General features: G+C 44.9%; 1 protein-coding gene across 4 annotated transcripts in view; it reads left to right on the forward strand.

The window, feature by feature from the left end:
* NF2 (NF2, moesin-ezrin-radixin like (MERLIN) tumor suppressor) overlaps window positions 1-22,007 on the forward strand; it is a 61,557-nt gene that overhangs the window by 23,538 nt on the left and 16,012 nt on the right. For 2 of the 4 annotated variants that reach the window (XM_087880466.1, XM_087880467.1), the window contains exons 6-16: window positions 1,230-1,298; window positions 1,639-1,721; window positions 2,415-2,490; window positions 4,248-4,382; window positions 7,611-7,685; window positions 10,820-10,933; window positions 13,060-13,182; window positions 13,768-13,985; window positions 15,509-15,614; window positions 18,945-19,075; window positions 20,331-20,490. In XM_087880466.1, coding sequence (XP_087736592.1) covers window positions 1,230-1,298; window positions 1,639-1,721; window positions 2,415-2,490; window positions 4,248-4,382; window positions 7,611-7,685; window positions 10,820-10,933; window positions 13,060-13,182; window positions 13,768-13,985; window positions 15,509-15,614; window positions 18,945-19,075; window positions 20,331-20,490 — 1,290 coding nt within the window. Of the gene's footprint in view, window positions 1-1,229; window positions 1,299-1,638; window positions 1,722-2,414; window positions 2,491-4,247; window positions 4,383-7,610; window positions 7,686-10,819; window positions 10,934-13,059; window positions 13,183-13,767; window positions 13,998-15,508; window positions 15,615-18,944; window positions 19,076-20,330; window positions 20,491-22,007 lie in introns of all 4 variants that reach the window. The other 2 variants (XM_060685134.2, XM_087880465.1) reach the window with 1 other exon arrangement.

The following is a 22,007-nucleotide window of genomic DNA, read 5'->3' on the forward strand; positions in this document are numbered from 1 at the left end:
CTGGGTTAAGAGCCGAATGCAAGCAGCGTTAGCCTCTCTGCTTTTTGTCCATTTGTTAAAAACACTGAATCCGTGCACACGATCTTTTTAAGGACTGGCTTCCTTAAAATCGAATCTTTAATTGTGAGAAGGAGGGGTGCATTCAGTTTTGGAATGGAATGGAATGGAATGGACTGGACTGGACTGGACTGGACTGGACTGGACTGGACTGGACTGGACTAGACTAGACTAGACTAGACTAGACTAGACTAGACTAGACTAGACTAGACTAGACTAGAATAGAATAGAATAGAATAGAATAGAATAGAATAGAATTATGAAAGAATAGAACAGAACAGAATAGAACAGAATAAGAAATCAGAATAGAATTAGAATAGAATAGAATAGAATCTAGTATATGGAATAGAATAGAATAGAATAGAATAGAATAGAATAGAATAGAATAGAATAGAATAGAATAGAATAGGGAATAGAATAGAATAGAATAGAAAATAGAATAGAATTCTTTATTGGCCAAGTGTGATTGGACACACAAGGAATTTGTCTTTGATGCAAATGCTCTCAGTGTACATAAAAAGACAAGATACATTCGTCAAGAATCATAAGGTACAACACTTAATGATAGTCATAGGGTACAAATAAGCAATCAAATCATACTAGGAAACAATATAAATCATAAGGATACAAGCAGCAAAGTTACAGTCATGCAGTCATAAGTGGCAAGAGATGGGTGATAGGAATGATGAGAAGATTAATAGTAGTGCAGACTTAGTAACTAGTTTGACAGTGTTGGGGGAATTATTTGTTTAGCAGAGTGATGGCGTTCGGGAAAAAACTGTCCTTGTGTCTAGTAGTTCTGGTGTGCAGTGCTCTATAGCATCGTTTTGAGGGTAGGAGTTGAAAGAGTTGATGTCCAGGATGCAAGGAGCCTGTAAATATTTTCCCAGCCCTCTTTTTGACTCCTGCAGTAGACAGGTCCTCCATGGAAGGCAGGTTGGTAGCCATTGTTTTTTTCTGCAGTTCTAATGATCCTCTGAAGTCCGTGTCCGTCCTGTTGGGTTTATAGCAGGACAAAGAAGGCCCCATCCAGAGTTGGCAGGAAGGGTTATGCCAGGGGTGTCCAACCTTGTTCAGAGTTTGCAGGAAGGGCTAATGCCAGGGGTATCCTCCTATCTAGCCTCTCAATTCTCACAACTGCTCTAACTCCAGAAATCCCTCTGTCTTTGCAGTACGGAGATTACGATCCCAGCGTTCACAAGCGCGGCTTCTTGGCTCAAGAGGAGTTGCTTCCGAAACGGGTAAGGATGATGGATTTCACACTCGCTCAGCTCAGCTGGGACTTAGTGCGAGTCTTAGTCTGCCATGATTTGGAAAGCAGGATGCTTTCTTTTCCAAAGCACCAAAAAGGCCAGACAAGAAACAAAGGATGGAAACTCATCCAGGGGAGAAGCAACCTGGAATTGAGGAGAAACTTCCTAACAGGGAAGACAATTAACTGGTGGAACAGCTTGCCACCAGAAGTTGTGGGTGCCCCATCACTGGAGGTTTTTAAGAAGAGACTGGACATCCGCCTGTCCGAAATAAATATAGGACCTCCTGCTTGTGAGTTAAGGTTCTTTTTTTTTTTTTTAATCCTAGGTGATCAATCTCTACCAAATGACTCCGGAAATGTGGGAAGAAAGGATCACAGCCTGGTACGGCCAACATCGAGGCAGAGCCAGGTGAGTGACTTAAAAGGGACAGGTAAACACAGGTAGTCATTGACTTAAAAACCATTCCTTTAGCAACTGTTCGAAGTTAACAGTCACTGAAAAAAGGGACTCATGGCCATGTTTAAAAAATATTTTTATTTATAGTTTTTTCTTTAACATCCATATGTACTTGGCGGACAAAGTATTGTCTGGGTTGATATATTTTACACACAGTAATAATAATAGTAATATTTTTTTAGACTCAGTGCCATTTTTAACACAACCTCTGCAGCATCTGAAAAGGTAACGGTAAAGGTTCCCCTCGCACGTATGTGCTAGTCGTTCCCGACTCTAGGGGGCACTGCTCATCTGTATTTCAAAGCCGAAGAGCCAGCGTTGTCCGAAGATGTCTCCGTGGTCGTGTGGCTTGCATGACTCAATGCCAAAGGCGCACGGAACGCTGTTCCCTTCCCACCAAAGGTGGTCCCTATTTTTCTACTTGCATTTTTTACCTGCTTGGACTTTTTCCGCAAAGCTTTGTCACCTTGGCTGGCAAAACAAAATTCTCAATCTTCGGAGAGATGATGGGATCTGCTACACCATGTTTGATTTCTGTTCTTGGGTGCCTACCAGAGGCTTGCTTTCTCTCCTTTGGGTAAAAAAAAATAAATCGTCCCCTAAATTTCCTTCCCACATCCCGTCTCCCTTTGCTTTGCTTTGCAGGGATGAAGCGGAAATGGAGTACTTGAAAATTGCGCAGGATCTGGAGATGTACGGCGTGAATTACTTTGCCATCCGAGTAAGTCCGTCTAGAAATACACAGCGCGAATCGCTCTGCAGTTCAGGGTGTTGATGGACAGGGGACGATGAAGCATTCAGGCCGAACCTGGTCCCATTTGCCAAGAAGCGTAATCTGTCTTTTTGAGTAGTATTTCCCCTGTCTCTTCACCTGCGGGCCAGAAGGAGATTTCCTTTCTTTTTTAAATTTTTAATTTTCTTTGAATACGAACATTCCATCTTTCATTAAACAGTGTGTCGTCTTGAGTATAAAATTCTTTGTGTCTTAACAATTCAACCTACCACCATGTTCCTTACTTTAATTCATTCTTATATTAATACTAGATCATAATAATACAGAATGATTAAAACTCGGACCACACGTTTTCTGAATAGTTTTTATCCCAGAACTATAATTGCACTCAACCATGAACTAAAGGGCCACCATCGGTGAGCTATTGGACAGCATTACTTGGTCTGTTGTGTGGATGTTTGGGTGGTTTAGGGGGTGGAGAATTTGTGGTGGGTGGGAGTGTGTTTGGGGATTGTTATGTGTGTTGGACCAGGTCTTTGGGTGTTAAGTGAATTTTGTTGTATGGGTATACGGTGTATACACGTACAATGACAATAAAATTATTATAATAATGATAAAATAACATAACCCTAACTTTTCTCTTCTTAACTTACCTGATTTTACAATACCTTACTCTCATATTTATTCTCTAACCACTGATAAAATAACTCACATATATTATAATAATCTGATCCTTCCTTTCCTTGAATTGCAAATGTTAAATCTATTCATTCCTGCACATTTTAATATTTTCTTAATCACATTCTCATCTGTAGGGATCTCTTCGCTTTTCCAGTTTTGTGCAAATACAATTCTAGCTGCAGTTATTACATGAATAATCAGAAATACACTTTCTTTACTATAGGTTCCCGGTAAGATCCCCAACAGGAATAGTTCAGGTTTTATGTCAATATGTTGTTGCATCATCTTCTCCAGCCACATGCGAATTTTTGCCCAATACCTGTTTGCTTCCACACATGTCCACCACATATGATAATACGAACCCAGTATCTGTTGACATTTCCAACATTTCTGAAGGAGTAAAAATGAGTCCTTGGCACTGTGGTCCATGCCGAGTTGGAAAGCTCCCCTTTCTCTCTGCCTCCTCCCCTTCCTCCTTTTAACCAGGTTAATGCAGCAAAACCTCGGGCCAAATTGGGAGAGAGGTGCAAATCTAGGTGCAACTAGAATTGTATTTGCATAACAATGGAAAAATGATGAGATTCCGTCTGAGGGGACTGTAGTTAAAAAAATATTAGATTGTGCAGAAATGGATAGATTAACACTTGCTATTAAGGATAAAGAAGCAACTGAATATGTTTTGATACGGGACGTATTCTATCAATGGCAAGAAAACAGAAAGAAAAGTTAGAAAAGAGGAGATATAAAAAGGAAATGGTAAAAAGGAGAGTTGTTAAAGAAGATGATGTTAAATGTTAAGTATTAATGTTATCATAATATGTTATTATATTATTAATACGATGGTGATGACCTATCACAATAAAGATGTATAAATATGACTATTTAAACATAATTGTACCCAGAATACACACTGTTTGATGAAAATGGAATGTTATATAAATAAAACAAATAAAACATGGGGGGGGGAGTGCAAATCTGTGTGGCTGATATGCTGTACCACTTCAAGTGGAATTAAGTCTCCCCATTTTACCCCCCCCCTTTTTTTTTCCTTCTTCTTCTTTTAGAACAAGAAGGGGACAGAACTGCTTCTGGGAGTCGATGCGTTGGGCCTCCACATATACGATCCAGAAAACAGACTGACCCCCAAAATCTCCTTTCCTTGGAACGAGATTCGCAATGTCTCTTACAGTGATAAGGAGGTAAGCCCGAACTGTATAAACACGGAGAAAGGCAAACAATACTTTAGGTCGTGGTTTGAACACCTTGCCATGTGGTGGCCTAGAGGTGGAGTTCTCGCCTCACAGTCAAGGAGGCTGTGAGTTCGATCCTAGATAGAGGCAGATATTTCTCTCTCTGGGCACAATGTGGATATATCTGCTGAATCTAACTCCGTACTGGCAATAGGAAGGGCATCCAGCCAGTAAACACTCATTCAGCTCCATTCGGTTGCCCAAGACTCCACCCCGCAAGGGATTACGGGGCCTTTAAAAGAGGATGTGGTTTGAACACCTGCCTGGTTAAAATTTATTGGAAACCTCCTCTGGGGTTGGTGCTGTTGAGACGATAAATAATACAGGTAATCTTCAACTTACGACCACAATTGAGCCCAGAAGCTCTGTTGCTAAGTGAGAAATTGGTTAAGTGAGTCTTGACCTGTTTTTACGACTTTTTTCTTGCCACGTTTGTTAAATGAATCACAGCAGCTGTTATAATCAGTCACACAGTTGTTAAGTGAACCTGGCTTCCCCGTTACCTTTGCTTGTCAAGGAGGTCGCAAAAAGGGATCACGTGAGCCCCCCATCATAAATAGGAACCCGTTACCGAATGTAAATCACGTGACCACGGGGATGCTACAATGGTCATAAGTGTGAAAAAGCGGTCATAAGTCACTTTTTCCAGTGCTGTTGTCACTTCGAACAGTCACTAAGCAGACTGTTGTAAGTCGAGGACTATCTGTGATAGTGTTAGGTTGAAATCCCACTGGCGGAGGGCACTTTGAATGAAAAGAGTTAATCCAGAACTTAAAAGCGCATATGTCAACTCGCAAAGCATCCCTGGCCTGCTTTCGAGTTGCCATAGGCAAGGGGGAATGGGAAACCGACGAAACAGCACAGCAGCCAAAGACAGATGCACATTCCAGACTTATCTCTCTCAAGGCTGTCTCCCAGGGTTGCCCACAGCGGCTGGAGGGGAGTGATCTCTATAACCCGCAAAATTGCTCCATTGGCGAATGTGATCGATGACACACCCTGGGGGGGAAGGGGGGAAACAAGGTCATGATTGGGGCGTAAATTACGTGGGGTCAGAATTGGCTTCATTTGGGAGCCTGCCGACATGACGCTCCTAATAAATAACTGGATTTCTTTTGAAGCTTGGCTCAAGGCTCATGATTTAATTAGGTCATCCTTCGGAACCCTAACAGCATAAAGGAAATTCAGAATCTTCTCGATTTTGGATCAGTGTGATTTTTTTTTTCCTCCCTCCATCTGTATTTAAATAAGCCTTTGGCTTCTCGTTTGGAACTGATGAATGTTTCCTGGCTGTGCTTAAATTAAGTCGACCTTCCTTTCCCAGGTCTCGTCTCCTCGGGGTTTCTAATTGCCCTTTCTACTGTGTTTATGTACAACGGCACAATTGGAGTCCTGGCTTGTCCGGCAGCCCTTAAGTGAAATTTCTAAGTGCTGCATTTAACAATCCAGAGGCATCGAGTTCGGAATGTGAATAGGAGCCTTCATGCGTTGGGTTGAGCTTTTTAAGACAGGCAGGAGCACTAATTTGCAGGAGGACTTGTTTTCTTAACAATAGGAAAAGGATAAAGAGGACTGCGAGAGATAAACGCTACCTAGAACGGGTAAAAAAAAAGTCCCAGTTCAGAACATTTATACGGCCAAATGCTTAAGCATTGAATTTGTGGATTCCCCCTCCCCCCTTTTTTGAAAAGATATCGTTGCATCTCATTGTAATACGTTCACAACTGGGCCCTGAATTTTCCATTGCTAAGTAAAAAAATTCACTTCCCAAATGTCTCACTTAGCAGCAGAAAGGTTGGGCTCCAATTGTAAGTCGTAAGTCGAGGACTACCTGTATAACACCTGTTCAGCATACATGCATGATTCTAAAGGCTGAAAGGAAGCCGATCGGACCTGCGTCTCCTTAATGTCAGAACCTCAACAATGCAGGGAGAGAGAGCTGGAAGTCTCTTCTCTCAGATGTCAACAGGCCCATCATTCGAGGGACGCCGCTGTCACCTTTGATCACTTCAACGAAGGCTGGCAACGAGATGATGGGCAGATCGGACAGGATGGGATGCACAGCCTTACGAACGGAACCCCTCGACGCAGAGGAGGTGTTTAATCTAGTATAGGAATTATTGAATGTTTGCCCAGAATTGAAATGTCCTTTCTCTCTGCCCATTGTTGGCAGAAAATTCAAGAGGTGGGATTAGTTTGGGGGGGGTGCGGTGGGGGGGGGGTTTCCTCTCAAGGGAGCCAGAATCGAAGACAGCATCTCCAACTGTCAGCTAAATGACAAAGTGGGCATTACTCACTCTTTTTTTTTCCCCGACCTGTAAGATGAACCATTGCTGATCCTTTCTCTAAGCGCTAACAATTAGAGAATGTTCTTTTCTCCCGACAAAACCTTTGTCAGTGGCACAGGGATTGTGTGTGTATGTGAGTGTGAGAGAAAGAGAAAGAGAGAGAAGAGAGAGAAAGAAAGAGAGGGAGCGAGAAAGAAGAGGCAGAGAAAAAGATGGAGAGAAAGAAAAGGAGAAAGGAAAAGACAGAGAAAGAGCGAGGGAAAGAAAGAGAAAGAGAAAAAGAGATAAAAAGACAAAGAAAAAGGGGGAGAGAGAAAGAAGAGGGAGAGAAAAAGATGATGGAGAGAAAGAAAAGGAGAAAAAAGACAGCGAGGGAAAAAAGAGAGAAAGAGAAAAAGACAGAAAGAGAGAAAAAGAGAAAAAAAGAAAGAGAGAAAGAGAGAAGTAAGCAAGATGAAGTAAGGATTTTTTCCCCCATTGTTGTTGATTTCTTCAACTAAATGAATTCCCTTGTTGGGCCTTTGATCCCATTTCTGAGTTTCCAGCATCATCGTGGTAGGAACTGGCATCTCCCTACATTTCAGCATTTGCGGTGCTCAATTTTAGCAGGAGGTAGAAAAAAATAAAGGCAATTCAGGCTGATTTTTTTTATATTTCTGGACCAGTGCCCAATATTTTGGAAGGAACGGGGATGTTTCCTGTCTGAGATCCGGGAAAGTTAGTTCCAGTTGGAAATATCTCAGCCAGGTGAATCAATGATTTAACTTGAGAGAAAGCTTGGTGCCCATCTTCTATCTATTCCTCATGCCTGGGTTAATGATCAGCTCTTTTGTTCTCTTGCGTCTTTAAAAAAATAACGTACACAAAGCTGCTTTTGTTTTCCATCCAGTTTACAATAAAGCCCCTGGACAAGAAGATTGACGTCTTCAAATTCAACTCCTCAAAGCTGCGTGTGAATAAACTGGTAGGTACCACGTCCTTGTCACGTGGGAGCAATTTCTCCTGAGCAGAGGAAGGTACCCCATTTCCCTTTTCTGCACCGAGACATGCTTGCATGCTGCAGATGCAAACAGGGTAAACCTGTGGTAGCATCCAGAGGTTTGCAGCTGAATTGGCAAGCCACAGCTCAAGACTCAGCGATGTAGGCCCCAAAATGAGAATATTTATCATATTCCAGCTCAGGGCTCTCCAATCTGCTGTGACCTAGTCTCACTTAGTCATTACAGGACACAATTAGTCCTGAACGAACTATTTTATTACAACAGCTGAGAATTACTTCATTCCCAGCTTAGTCCAAATTAATTCCAAAACAAAGTCCTTCAGAAAAAGTCCTTCGGGCTTATCACAAACCTTTATCTTCTTTGGCACCCTGCCAAAGGCCTTTCTTGGCAAAGCCCCACGAAGTTCAGAAACAAGAGGCGCCGACTGGAAAACAGATTTAGCAACGTTGCTTTCCTACAAAGAGCCCAAGAGCCTTTGCTGCTCTTTTAAGCCTTATGGGAGGGGCCAATCATCTCCTGGCCTTACTCCCAAGTCGTCCTTTTTGCTTTTGCTGCTCTTGCCTTCTGGCAGCTCTGCGCATGCGTGCATTAGGAACAGGCTCCTCCTATTCCTCTGCCTCTCTGCTGTCCGACTCTGGAGGCTCTGGAGTCTGCGCATCGCTCCCAGATGGTCCTGGCCCCATCTCTGCCTCTGACGCAGAGCCCTCGTCCAGGCCTTCCCCAGCCTCCAGGACTGGCCCATGTTCCTCCCCAGCCTCCTCACTGTCCGACTCCGCTGCCAGCTCCGCAGGCCACCGGCGGACCATAACGCATCCTCCATGCTCAGCTTTCCATGGTTCTTATATAAAGGGCCAGGTTGAAAGGCATGTAACACCTCTCCTACGCGAGCTGCACTGGCTCCCGGTGGTCTTCCGGGTGCGATTCAAGGTGTTAGTTATCACCTTTAAAGCGCTCCATGGCTTAGGACCTGGGTACCTACGAGACCATCTTTTGCCACCAATAGCCTCCCACCGACCAGTTCGTTCTCACAGGGAGGGACTACTCAGGGTACCGTCAGTCAAATTATGTCGACTGGCGACTCCCAGGGGGAGGGCCTTCTCTGTGGGGGCTCCAACCCTTTGGAATGAACTGCCCCCGGAGATACGGAATATCCCTGATCTCCATGCTTTCCGCCGTGCCCTCAAGACCCTGATGTTCCAACAGGCGGGGCTAAACATACAAACATGCGAATGATTTTTTAAATGTTATCTAATTCTGGGTTTTATTTAATTGACCAAACTAAGTAACAATTTTAATTAGCAATTTTATGATGTCTGTGTGTCTATATTTTTCTTGACTGTACACCGCCTTGAGTCCTACGGGAGAAAGGCGGTATAGAAATATAATAAATAAATAAATAAATAAATTATCTTAATAAGCAGGAGCAAATGTCGTGATTTGTCCACCTCTGGTTGCCCACCTTTCTTGCGAGGGATATTATTTTTCGGGCGGATTAGAGAGAGCGGGAGAGGGAGGACAGGACAAGGTCTGTTTGATATTTTTGGTAAGTGGCTCTAAATCTTGAGCGAAAGGCCAACCTGACAAGGCATAATCCACTGTTGGTTCAAGCAGGAGGGCTTTGTTTGAGAATCCTCTCCGAAATTGGTCTCTTGGAGAGCTGGGAAAACAACAGGCTTCTCGATGAAAGATTTCTAACGGCGGCTGCTTTATTTCGCTCGCTCTTGGCTCTTTAGCTACATCTAGTTAGCGTCCTTCGATTCCCACTGGCAAACTTCCGTTTTAAGCCTGTGCCTTTTTCAGCTAAATGTTTTTGCAGGACCTCGCCCTATTGATGGATTGAAGACTTTACAGGAGGTGTTGACCAATCTCGGGTTGCCAATTCATTCTCTCTCTCTCTCTCTCTCTCTCTCTCTCTCTCTCTCTCTCTCTCTCTCTCTCTCTCTCTCTCTCTCTCTTTTGTCTATTTTGCAGTTTGAATCACGCTGGCAAGAGCTGGAGGGTTATTCAGAACACAATCTCAAATCACTCCTTCTGTCCTTCTCTTGCCAGCTTAGCAACTAACCTGGGGGATTTCAGTGGTTGTCTGTGATTTCTAAATTTAGCCTGAAAGAAGGTAGCTGAAAATTCGGGAAAAAGAATGTTAGAATAGAATAGAATAACAGAGTTGGAAGGGACCTTGGAGGTCTTCTAGTCCAACCCCCTGCTTAGGCAGGATACCTTACACCACTTCAGACAAATGGTTATCCAACCTCTTCTTAAAAACTTCCAATGTTGGAGCATTCACAACTTCTGGAGGCAATTCGTTCCATTGATTAATTGTTCTCACTGTCAGGAAATAGACTGGAAACCGGAACTATTTTTATTGGGGGTACTCTCCAGAAACTATACCAAAGAAATACAATATTTAATTTTACATATTATAACGGCAGCCAGGATAACATACGCACAGAACTGGAAAAGCAACACTGTACCAAAAGAGGAAGAGGTGATAAGGAAAGTCTAACGATTGTGCAGAGATGGACAAATTGACGAAAGAGATAAGAGAAAAAGATGAAACGGAATATTATTTAATATGGAATAAATGGTATAAATGGCCAGAGGTCAGGAACAGCAAGGAAGAAGGATTACTAATATGCCACTAAACAGACAATACCGTGTTTCCCCGAAAATAAGACCCTGTCTTATATTTTTTGGTATGCTGAAATAAGTGCTTGGCCTTATTGCCATGCGCTCAAAAAGTCCAATTGGGCTTCTTATGAGGGGATTTCTTATTCTGGGGAAAACAGGGTATATGTAAAGTAAAATATAGATACAATAATATGTATAACAGATAAAGAAATATATACATAAATAAGGAACAAGGGAACCACAGATATAAATATATGTAAAGACGGGGAGGGGAAAAAACGTGAATTTTAAAAGAAGACCGATATGAAACTGTGGTAAAATGGAAATTTATGTTTTTTGTGTTTGTTTCTGTTCTTGTTTTTAAAGGAAAACAATAATAATAAAAATTATTAAAAATTTTTTTAAAAAGCCATTGTTCACACACGGTGTCGTGTCAACGTGTTGCTTCCTTTCTTGTTGGCTGCAACAGATCCTTCAGCTCTGCATTGGCAACCACGACCTGTTCATGAGGAGACGGAAGGCCGATTCCCTCGAAGTCCAGCAAATGAAAGCCCAGGCCAGGGAAGAAAAAGCCAGGAAGCAGGTGAGAAAATATTACTAGTTCAAACAAGGGAGCTGTGCATTCATTCACAAGGCATCCTAGATCGGTGATGACTAACCTTTTTGCCGTCGTGTGCCAAAAGCGTGGGGAGCGTGGGGCGAAGTCATGCACGTGGGTGCCCCCACCCATAATTCTTTTTTTTTTTTTAGAATAGAATATAGAATAGAATAGAATAGAATAGAATAGAATAGAAAATAGAAAATAGAAAATAGAAAATAGAATATAATAGAATGTCAAGTTTCGAGGTCGTCTCAAATAAATTGCATTTCAAACACAGTCTTTGAAGAAAAACTCCTATTTATTAAGCACGACATTCTAACCTGACTGCAATCGAAGCCAACACTGACTTCCAGCCCCAAAACCCTCCCTTTCCGTTCCCCACTCCCCTGCACTCATTGGCCATCTTCCAAGTCATTCTACCCCTAATCAACTCCAGCTCAAAGGAATTTCCTCCCTCCCATCTCATCTCCTAGGGGATATTAACTCCAGGGAAAATAAGTAGGTGAAAAATCAAACGTCCCTTTCCAGACGCCTTCGCTTCTCCTTCTTCTGTCAGCACTAGAGTAAATGCAGGTTGAAGTGCTGACAATAGAATAGAATAGAATAGAATAGAATAGAATAGAATAGAATAGAATAGAATAGAATAGAATAGAATAACAGTGTTGGAAGGGACCTTGGAGGTCTTCTAGTCCAACCCCCTGCTTAGGCAGGATACCTTACACCACTTCAGACAAATGGTTATCCAACCTCTTCTTAAAAACTTCCAGTGTTGGAGCATTCACAACTTCTGGAGGCAAGTCATCCCACTGATTAATCCTTCTCACTGTCAGGAAGTTTCTCCTTAGTTCTAAGTTGCTTCTCTCCTTGATGAGTTTCCATCCGTTGCTTCTCGTCCCTTTGTCTTGTCCCTTTGCTGACACATCCTTTCCGTCGGCTTTTGATGTAAAGGTGTTGAGTAGGCGCGCGCGCATGTGAGTCCACGCAAGCATGTGCTACAGAGTGCTTTCTAAATGCGTCTCCTCTTTTTGTTACTCTTCTCCACATTTTGGAGTGTGTGTCTGTGTCTGTGTGTGTGTGTGGTGGCGGCAGGGAATCGGTTACCGGGAAAACGGAACCTGGGCGGCGGAGGAGGAGCCCTGCCCTCCTCTCTCCTAATTAAACGATAATGAACTGTGTGCCGACGTGCGGCTTGCATGCCGCCTGCATGCTAATTTTCGTGGCTTGGCCTCCTTTTCTCCCATCTGGCAGACGCAGCACATAGCAGTCTGCAGCAGGGAGTGCATCGCTGCAAATTGGATTGTATGAATCATGCTCACAGATTCCTTTTCCTCTTTGCTGAAACCCGTACAGCTAATCTGTAGAGGGCCAGGCGGAATATTGATGGCCACTTCTGGGTAAGCTGCTAGAGAGAGAGAGAGAGAGAGCAGGAGAAGCTGCAGCCGAGCCTCTTGAGTCAGGGGGTCCCCCAAGCTGTGGGCCGCGGCCCATGAGTGGGCCATGAAGAGGTTTGCCACTGGGCCCTGGAAAGGGCCGGCGAGGGTGCATGTGTATCGTCAACGTAGTATATGCGGCAGGCATGAGTACATGCCGCTTGCGAAAACGGAGCTGTGCGCGCTTCCCGGCCACTTACGCAAACCATCCCTCCTCCCTCCGGCCGGTCTGCGAAGCCAAAAACTTTGGGGAATTCTGTGTTGGGTTTTAGAGGTGCCCCAAAATGTTACAGAAGTCTTAGATCCTGGATTTCCTTAGGGCGAGGACCCTAAACCATCTGGGTTTAGAACTTAGCTCAACAGGCACCTGGCATCGTGTTAGGTCCTTCCAGCAGGGCTGAGTGGGATGTAGACAATATGTGGGATGTAGATGGCCGGATGCCGTTCCTGTTGCCAGAGCGGAGTTTTGTTGAGCAGATATATTGTCATTGTGCCCCGAGAGAGAGAAAGAAATACCTGCCTCTACCTAGGATCGAACTCACAGCCTCCTGATGCTGAGGCGAGAGCTCCACCTCTACGCCACAGCACCACTCTCTTTCCTGAATGCATATGATCTGCATATAGTAGCTGTTTTTCATTCTTCTCCCTCCCCCCCCCCCATCGTTTGCTTCTTCCTAGATGGAGCGCCAACGTTTAGCCCGAGAGAAACAGATGAGAGAAGAGGCCGAACGCACAAGGGATGAGTTGGAGAGGAGACTTCTGCAGTTGAAAGAGGAGGCCACCATGGCGAACGAAGCTCTGGTAGGTCCCTCAGAATTTCAGTGGTGGGAGTCAAATAATTTAACAACCGGTTCTCTGCCCTAATGACCGGCTGGGTGGGCGTGGCCATGGGGTGTGATAGGCAGCACTCGGCCTCCTGCACCCCCCCTCCCGGAGCAAAAATGGGCTGCAGGGGGGATGCGCCCCCCTCCCCCGTGCCCCATTTTGGGCCTAGGACTCCTCCCTGCACTTACACGGGAGCCAAAATGGTGCGTGTGGGGACTCCTGGAAGGGGCAGGGCAAGGCAGAGCCAGCCAGCCATTTAGCTATCGGTTCTCCCAAACCGGCTGAATCCCATTACTGCCTCAGATGCTTCTACAGGTAGAGTCTTACCTAGAAAGAACACGAGTGTCCCTGTGGAAGGGATGTTTCATCCAAGATAGTTGGTGGAGGCTCATCTGAGGCCCGTCACTATTGTGACTTCGAATGGTCACTAAGTGAACTGTTGTCAGTCCAGAGCTATCACTATTCTAAACCTTTTGGAACCCATTCCCCGTCTTCCCCAGCTTTGGAAGTCATCCAGATTTCCATTCGTGTGTCTTTAATTTCTCCGCCCTTCTCGCCCAGATGAGATCGGAAGAAACCGCCGACTTGCTGGCTGAGAAAGCTCAGATCACCGAAGAGGAAGCCAAGCTCCTGGCTCAAAAGGCAGCCGAGGCGGAGCAGGAAATGCAACGGATCAAAGCCACGGCGATACGGACCGAGGAAGAGAAGCGGCTGATGGAACAGAAGGTGTTGGAGGCGGAGATGCTGGCGCTGAAAATGGCGGAGGAGTCTGAACGAAGGTGGTACTACAGGTGGAGCTTGGTTGGGTTTGCTGGGTTTAACCTCTCTGATATGCCCACTTGGGCTCCTTATGTAGGGGATACCTACCTCCTGGGCCTGTCAAACTTCAGGGATGGCACCCCTGTTCCCTTCGAGCAGTGTTTCTCAACCGTGGAAGCTTGAAGATGCGTGGACTTCAGCTCCCAGAATTCCCCAGCCTGCATGTAGCAATTACATAGTATTGCTTATTTAGCGTCCATGGCTATCACTTAAGAGTTGTTTCTAATGTTTTGTGATGAATGTATTTTTACAATGACTATGATGAATGATCTATCACTATAGTTGTATCTACACTGAGAGTTTATGCACCGGAGACAAATTCCTTGTGTGTCTAATCACACTTGGCCAATAAAAATTTTTCATTTGCCTTTAAAATGAACTAAGCCAGACCAATGTCCTGTAGATGTCCTATAGATGTCTGGAATTAGAAATCTCAGACCGGAGTTGAATAGAGATTAATGGAATGCTTTTGAACAGCTTCTTACTGGAGGTGGTTGACTAATAAAAACTTAATCCCACTTCCCCATCCTGTATATCCAGCTCCCTCCTTTCCCATCTGGTTGCCCCATTGGTGGCTTTTTCAAGAGGCAACTGGACTTTCTTGTTTTTCTCTGAAGGTGTTTCACTTCTCATTGTTGTTAGTTGCGAAGTCGTGTCCGACCCATCGCAACCCCATGGACAACGTTCCTCCAGGCCTTCCTGTCCTCTACCATCCTCTGGAGTCCATTGAAGCTCACGCCGACTGCTTCAGTGACTCCATCCAGCCACCTCGTTCTCTCTTGTCCCCTTCTTCTTCTTTTGCCCTCAATTGTTCCCAGCATTCGGCTCTTCTCCAGGGAGTCCTTCCTTCTCATTAGGTGGCCAAAGGATTTGAGTTTCCTCTTCAGGATCTGGCCTTCTAAAGAGCAGTCAGGGTTGATCTCCTCTAGGACTAACTGGTTGGATCACCTTGCAGTCCAAGGGACTCGCAGGAGTCTTCTCCAGCACCAGAGTTCAAAGGCCTCCATTCTTTGGCCTTCTCAGCCTTCCTTGTGGTCCAACTTTCCCAGCCATCCATTGCAACTGGGAAAACCATCGCCTGGACTATACGCACTTTTGTTGGCAAGGTGATGTCTCTGCTTTTTAGTACACTATCTAGATTTGCCATAGCATAGCATAGCCTTATAAGAGATTATCTCACCCCATTTTAGAATAGAGACAGTGGCAAGAAAGGGCATCAGTTGTGGGGTTCCTGGTAAACCAGCATGTCTTTTGCCGTTTGTTTGATTTAATTGTCACCTGCAGAATCTTTTCTGAGAGTTTTCCAAGTTAGAATCGGCTATCAGAGATAACAATCCTCACCTTCACCGTTTCTGCTTTATGATATGGATAGGACGTGACCTTGCTCAGATGATGCATTGCCTCCTCTTGTCTCTTTTTGGGGGGGAGGATAAATGCTGGTTTGGGTCTGACTGTGGATTCTTCCCTTCTTGACTGCCCGCAGGGCAAAGGAGGCCGATCAGCTCAAGAACGATTTGCAAGAATCCCGTGACTCTGAGAGGAGAGCCAAGCAGAAACTTCTGGAGATCACCAGCAAGTCATCCTACACCGTAAGAAAATTCTGAATTACTGAATTATTTTTTTCCCCACCCTGTTGAGGACTCCAGACTTTTCATTCTTATGGATATGCCTGGGTGCCCTCCGGATCAGTCCTTTCCCAACCTTGACAACTTTAAGATGGGTGAACTTGTCAACTCCCAGAATTCCCCAGACAGCTTGAATGGACACCCCTAGTCCAGTGTTTGTGAGTCTCAGCAAATTTAAGATGGGTGGACTTCAACTCCCAGAATTCTCTGCTTGAATTGACACCCTAGGCCAGTATTTCTCAACTTTGGCAATTTTTAAGATGGGTGGACTTCAACTCCCAGAATTCCCCAGCCATCTTGAATTGACACCTCGACTAGGGTTTGTGAGTCTCAGCAACTTTTAAGATGGGTGGATTTCAACTCCCAGGATTCCCCAGCCAGCTATCTTAAAGTTGCTACGCTTGGGGAAACACTGTTTGAGATGAGCGGACTTGTAATTTCCCAAAATTGTTAGCCATTGTGAGCATGTTGGCTAGGGAATCCTGAGATTCTGAGATTAACCCATCTTAACTAACAATAGCACTTACTGTAGACTTATGTATCGCTTCCCAGGGCTTCCCAGTCTTCTCTAAGCAGTTTACAGAGTCGGCCTTTTGTCCTCAACAATCTGGGTCCTCATTTTACCAACCTCGGAAGGATGGAAGGCTGAGTCAACCTTGAGCCGGTCAGGATCGAACTCCTGGCTGTGGGCAGAGTTAGCCAGCAATATTGCATTCTAACCCCTGCACTTCCAGAGAGGGAGAGAGGGAGGGAGGGAAGGAAGGAAGGAAGGAAGGAAGAAAGGAAGGAGGAGAAGAATTGAAAGAGATAAAGAAAAAGATTATAAGGGAGGAAAGGAGGGAGGGAGGGAAGGAGGGAGGGAGAAAGGAAGAACAATAAAACAATAGCACTTATATACCGCTTCACAGTGCTTCATAGACCTTTCTAAGCGGTCAGCATCTTGCCCACAATAATCTGGGTCCTCATTTTACCCACCTCGGAAGAAAATTCTTTCCTTCTAAGGGTGCAAGAGATATCCTGTGAAGCCTGCGAGGACTAGAAAAAAATCTCTTTAAAATGACATTCTTGATTGTCAGGGATTCTTGGGGCTTTTTTTGAATTCCTAGGTGCCGATAGCAACGGCTGTAGGAAAAAAAAATCATCCTTGAAAAGGAAATATGAACCGGAAAGACGCGCTGATGATCTTTTCGTGATCTTGGGGGGTGGGTGGAGGGGTGTTCATAAAAAGATTTTGCCTACTGTGTGCAATCAACATTTCCAGAATTAGTGAAATCCAGGCATCTGTTCTCGGAGGTTCCAGCATGCAGATGATCCCTTAAATCTCTTTATCCCCTTAATAGTAGCAAATTTAGGAGATCTCTGATTGAAATGCAAGGCAACGGACTTTAAAGAGGAACAAAAAAAAAAAAATGGTTTTCCATCTTGAAAAGTATTGTATGTATTAGCCCGAAGAGTCCCTCGTCGTGGAACAGTTTCGTGTTGCCTTTTGCAATTCTCACTCTCGGTTTTGTTCTGTTTTGCTGGGAGCATGAATCATTCCGGGTCTCGGTTTAAACAGCCAGAGTGCAATTGCCCAGAGACTGATTCTCTCATAAAAGACACCTCGGCTGAGTAGGAAAGGAAAGACGAGTGCAAAAAGTAAGGAAGGTAAAAAAAAAAAAAAAAAAAAAGCAGCAGAGTGCAATAAAATTAATGTTCTTTGGTAACTGCTGGCAGGAAAATGGAGCTTCCTGGTCCAGAATAGGTGGGCCGAGAACTTGTAAACAAAGTTAAAAAATCTGGAAGACCCTGTTAAAAAAAGAAAGGCTCATTTATTCATTTATTCATTCAGCTGCCCAGAGTCACTGAAACTGGGGCCACATACAAGTTTAATTTATTGTGGTTGGTTGCACTCAGGGGTGGGCTTCAAAAATTTTAGCAAGGGGTTCTTTGTCCTGTTTCTGGGTGGGCATGGCCTAGTCAGCCTTCTGCACGATGGCGGGGGTGGGGGGCATTTTTGCCCTCCCCAGGCGCTGAAGGCTTTCCTGGAGCCTCCATGAGGACGAAAATGTCCTCCCCAGGCTCCGGAGGCCCTTCCTGAACTTCCGGTAGGCCCATTTTTTGCCCTCCTTGAGCCTCCACACGCACTCTGCACTTAACCTGCATCCAAAACAGGCCACATGGGAACACCTGGGAGCAGTTTAACGTGTGATCTTTCCCCTTGTACGACAAATTGGCTGGGTTGCATTGGCTTAAAAGAGCTTTTGTCTGCCTAACAAGATCTTTTTTTTTTTTTTTTGTCCAAGCTGTCAGGGAAAATTTTGGCCTTTGTTCTAAGTATCGGGGGCCAGCGTCTGTTTGACAGCACACCTGTCCTTCTCATTTGCCAGTTGGAAATGCTTCCATATTGCATTTTTTTAAAAACCTCGCCTTCTAGTCAAAAAGAGGTCCAACCTAGAACTAAGAAGGAATTTCCTGACAGTGAGAACAATTTACCAGTGGAACGACTTGCCTCCAGAACTTGTGAATGCTCCAACACTGGAAGTTTTTAAGAAGAGATTGGATAAACCATTTGTCTGCAGTGGTGTAGGGTTTCCTGCCTAGGCAGGGGGTTGGACTAGAAGACCTCTAAGGTCCCTTCCAACTCTGTTATTCTGTCTGTTGTTCAGCAGTGTGAGTGTCAGGTTTCGATGTCATCTCAAATAAATTGCACTCCCAAACAATTAATCTTTGCTGAAGTATTCCATTTATTGAGTACGACAGATCTGGCCCCGACTTAGTCGTAGCTGATACTAACCCTCTGACCCCCAAACCCTTCCCTTTCCTTTCCCCAATTCTCATCGTCTCATTGGCCATCTTCCAAGTCAGTCTCCTCAGCTTCTGACCTCACCCCACAGGAATGTTCCCCCCACCATCCCATCTCCTAGGGGATATTATCTACAGAGAAAATAAGTAGGTGAAAAGTCAAGCCTCGTCTTTTTATGGCAGCATCAGAATGCTGATAGTGAGCACCTTTACAAAAAGTCCAATTCAAGGCCATCCTTGCTGATCACTCAGGTGTGGGTGTGTCAGTTGGGGGTCTTGTGATGGGTCAGGTGTGAGTCACCAGTGAGGGTCCTGTGATGGGGACGTTATGTCAGGTGAGGTTCATTCAACTCCACTGAAGGTATTGATACCTAGCTTGGTAACGAAACATTCGAAAACCAACCCACTCCAACCCACAAGCTCGGAGAATGAACCTTCACCCTCCTCCTCCTCTACCTGAGCTACAGATATCCGCCCCTACGGTGAATTAACCTCTTATTTTGTCCTCAGCCGCCCATGAACGCAAGTACGACCGCCTTGCCCGCTGACATGTCAACATTTGGCATCATTAGCGAAAGCCTCTCCTTCGACTTCAAGGATAACGACATGAAGAGGTTGTCCATGGAGATCGAGAAGGAGAAGTGAGTCCTCTTATTCCTTCATCCCAGTCACTCTGCCTCAGCCTTCTTCCACCTCTTTTGCGGGAAGGTTTTCCACCATGTTGAGAGAATAGGCAGGAAGCTGAAAAGCCAAAGATTGGCAGAGCAGCTGCTTGACAAAGCCTGCCTCTTGGTTTCGATGTTAGCTTCAAGGTCTTGGCTTTCTGCTCAGTCACTCGTGCCCTGCTCATCTTGTGTTTGGACTACTGCAGTGCGCTCTACATGGGGCTACCATGAGGCAGACAGAGAGACGGATGATAAATGACACATAGATGATAGATTATGAATGGATGGATGGATGGATTAGATATAAAGATAGAAGATAGGTAGGTAGGTAGGTAGGTAGGTAGATAGATAGATAGATAGATAGATAGATAGATAGATAGATAGATAGATGGATAGATAGAAGATAGATGGATGGATGGATGGATAGATGGATTAGATAGATGATAGATAGACAGACAGACAGATAGATTAGATATAAAGATAGATAGAAGATGGATTGGATGGATGGATGGATGGATGGATGGATGGATTAGATAGATGATAGAGAGATAGAGATAGGTAGATAGATAGGTAGGTGGATATAGATAGATAGAAGATGGATTAGATAGAGAGGTAGGTAGGTAGGTAGATATAAAGAGATAGAAGATGGATTAGATAAATAGGTAGATAGATAGACACAGACAGACAGACAGACAGATAGGTAGATAGATTAGATATAAAGATAGATAAATAGATGGCTGGATAGATAGATAGATAGATAGATAGATAGATAGATAGATAGATAGATAGATAGATAGATAGATAGACAGACAGACAGACAGACAGACAGACAGATAGATTAGATATAAAGATAGATAGAAGATGGATTAAATGGATGGATGGATGGATGGATTAGATAGAGAGATGATAGAGAGATAGAGATAGGTAGGTAGATAGGTAGGTGGATATAGATAGAAGATGGATTAGATAGAGAGGTAGGTAGATAGGTAGGTAGGTAGGTAGGTAGGTAGATATAAAGAGACAGAAGATGGATTAGATAAATAGGTAGATAGATAGACACAGACAGACAGACAGACAGACAGACAGATAGATGGATTAGATAGATAGATGATAGATAGATAGATAGACTAGATGATTGGAAGAGGATAGATATTGATAGATGATTGTTGGATGGATGGATACAAAAATAACTTCTGTGGCAGCTCACGGCGGTTTCTTTGCCTCTGCCCAGAGTCGAATACATGGAGAAGAGCAAACATCTCCAGGAGCAGCTGAATGAGCTGAAGACCGAGATCGAAGCTCTGAAACTGAAGGAGAGAGAGACAACCATGGACATCCTGCACAGCGAGAACCACGACCGGGGGAATAGCAAGCACAACACCATTAAGAAGGTAATGGCTCTTCTGGCTCTTTTGAAATGGCCAACCGTAGCCTTTTCTGACGTGGGGTCCCCACACGCTGGGTGGGAAATCCTCTTTCATGCTAGCTGGGAATTCTGAGAGTTGCCCACGGGAAGGAAGGCATTCCGCTGCAGCCTTTGGCAATTCCGACCAGCCTTATGTCTACGGAGATGGTCATCCCGGTCGGTCGTGTGGTCCCAAAGATTTTTCTCGCCCAGGCATTGCCCTCCGAATTACGTCTTTACAAGATCACAGCACAATCCCTTCCTAAAAGAACTTCTGGTTGCCTTCCTGCTCCGGATTTTCTTGAATTAACCCAAGTACCTTTCCGTGTCAGGGGGAAAGAAAATGGGATGGCTGTTCGGACTGCGGGTGACTGGTGAATGCCATGACCTTTGGTGAGAAGGACAATCTCTACACAGATTAAAAAACTGCATTTCAGAAAGCTATCTTTGAACCTCTCTCAAGCAGGAGAAACCAAGCTCCTGGTTCTAAAACTGGGTTTAGCAACTAATCAGTAGAAACCTCTCTTCTCTTCTCTTCTCTTCTCTTCTCTTCTCTTCTCTTCTCTTCTCTTCTCTTCTCTTCTCTTCTCTTCTCTTCTCTTCTCTTCTCCCCTCCCCTCCCCTCCCCTCCCCTCCTCTCCTCTCCTCTCCTCTCCTCTGACCTCTGAGGTCCCTTTCAGCTCTTCTCTTCTCTTCTCTTCTCTTCTCTTCTCTTCTCTTCTCTTCTCTTCTCTTCTCTTCTCTTCTCTTCTCTTCTCTTCTCTCCTCTCCTCTCCTCTCCTCCCCTCCCCTCCCCTCCCCTCCCCTTTCCTTCCTCTTCTCTCTTCCTCTTCCCATCCCATCCTCTCCCCTTTCCTTCCTTCCTTCCTTCCTCCCTCCCTCCTTCCCCTCCCCTCCAGGTTGTTGATCAGAGCAGAAATAAAAGGGAAACTCTTGTAAAACGAGCCTACCGAGGCAACCCCCCCCACCCCCCTTGATTCCTTCCTTGCTTCACTAGGGCAGCGGAGACAGATCCCATGAATTCCTGCTCTAGAGAACTGGAAAGATGAAGAGGAGCAGGGATGCAGTTCCCAGGAGGGTTCCCCCCCCCCCGGTGTGTGTGTGTGTGTATGTGTGCAGGGGTTAGGGTTAGCCCTCTCTTGCTAGAAAAGGAAAGACAGCACTTGTTTTCCCTTCACTCGTTACGATGAATGCGTCCATCTGTTTCCCTTCCCAAGGAAAAGAGAAGAGCGGAGGATTCAAAAGCAACGTAAGACTGCTAAGGATACCGGAGGGGCAGACTAGCCGATCCCTTCTCTAGGGCCGCCCTCCTGAGCCTGCCTGCCTTCCCTATTCCTCTCTTTGCTCCTGTCTTAGGGCCACCCAGGAGTGTGCAGGAAGGCCGGATACTTGGATGAGACAGGCAGCTTAGCGGCAAATCCCCGCTTCTGCCTTCCTTCCGCCTCGGCAATGACAGAAATGGAGCTAAAGAGACCGGGGTGGGGGTGGGGTGAGGGGGTGTCG

Source organism: Pantherophis guttatus, chromosome 17 (genome assembly GCF_059756535.1).
Source record: "Pantherophis guttatus breed Tessera chromosome 17, ASM5975653v1, whole genome shotgun sequence".
Classification (NCBI taxonomy): domain Eukaryota; kingdom Metazoa; phylum Chordata; class Lepidosauria; order Squamata; family Colubridae; genus Pantherophis; species Pantherophis guttatus.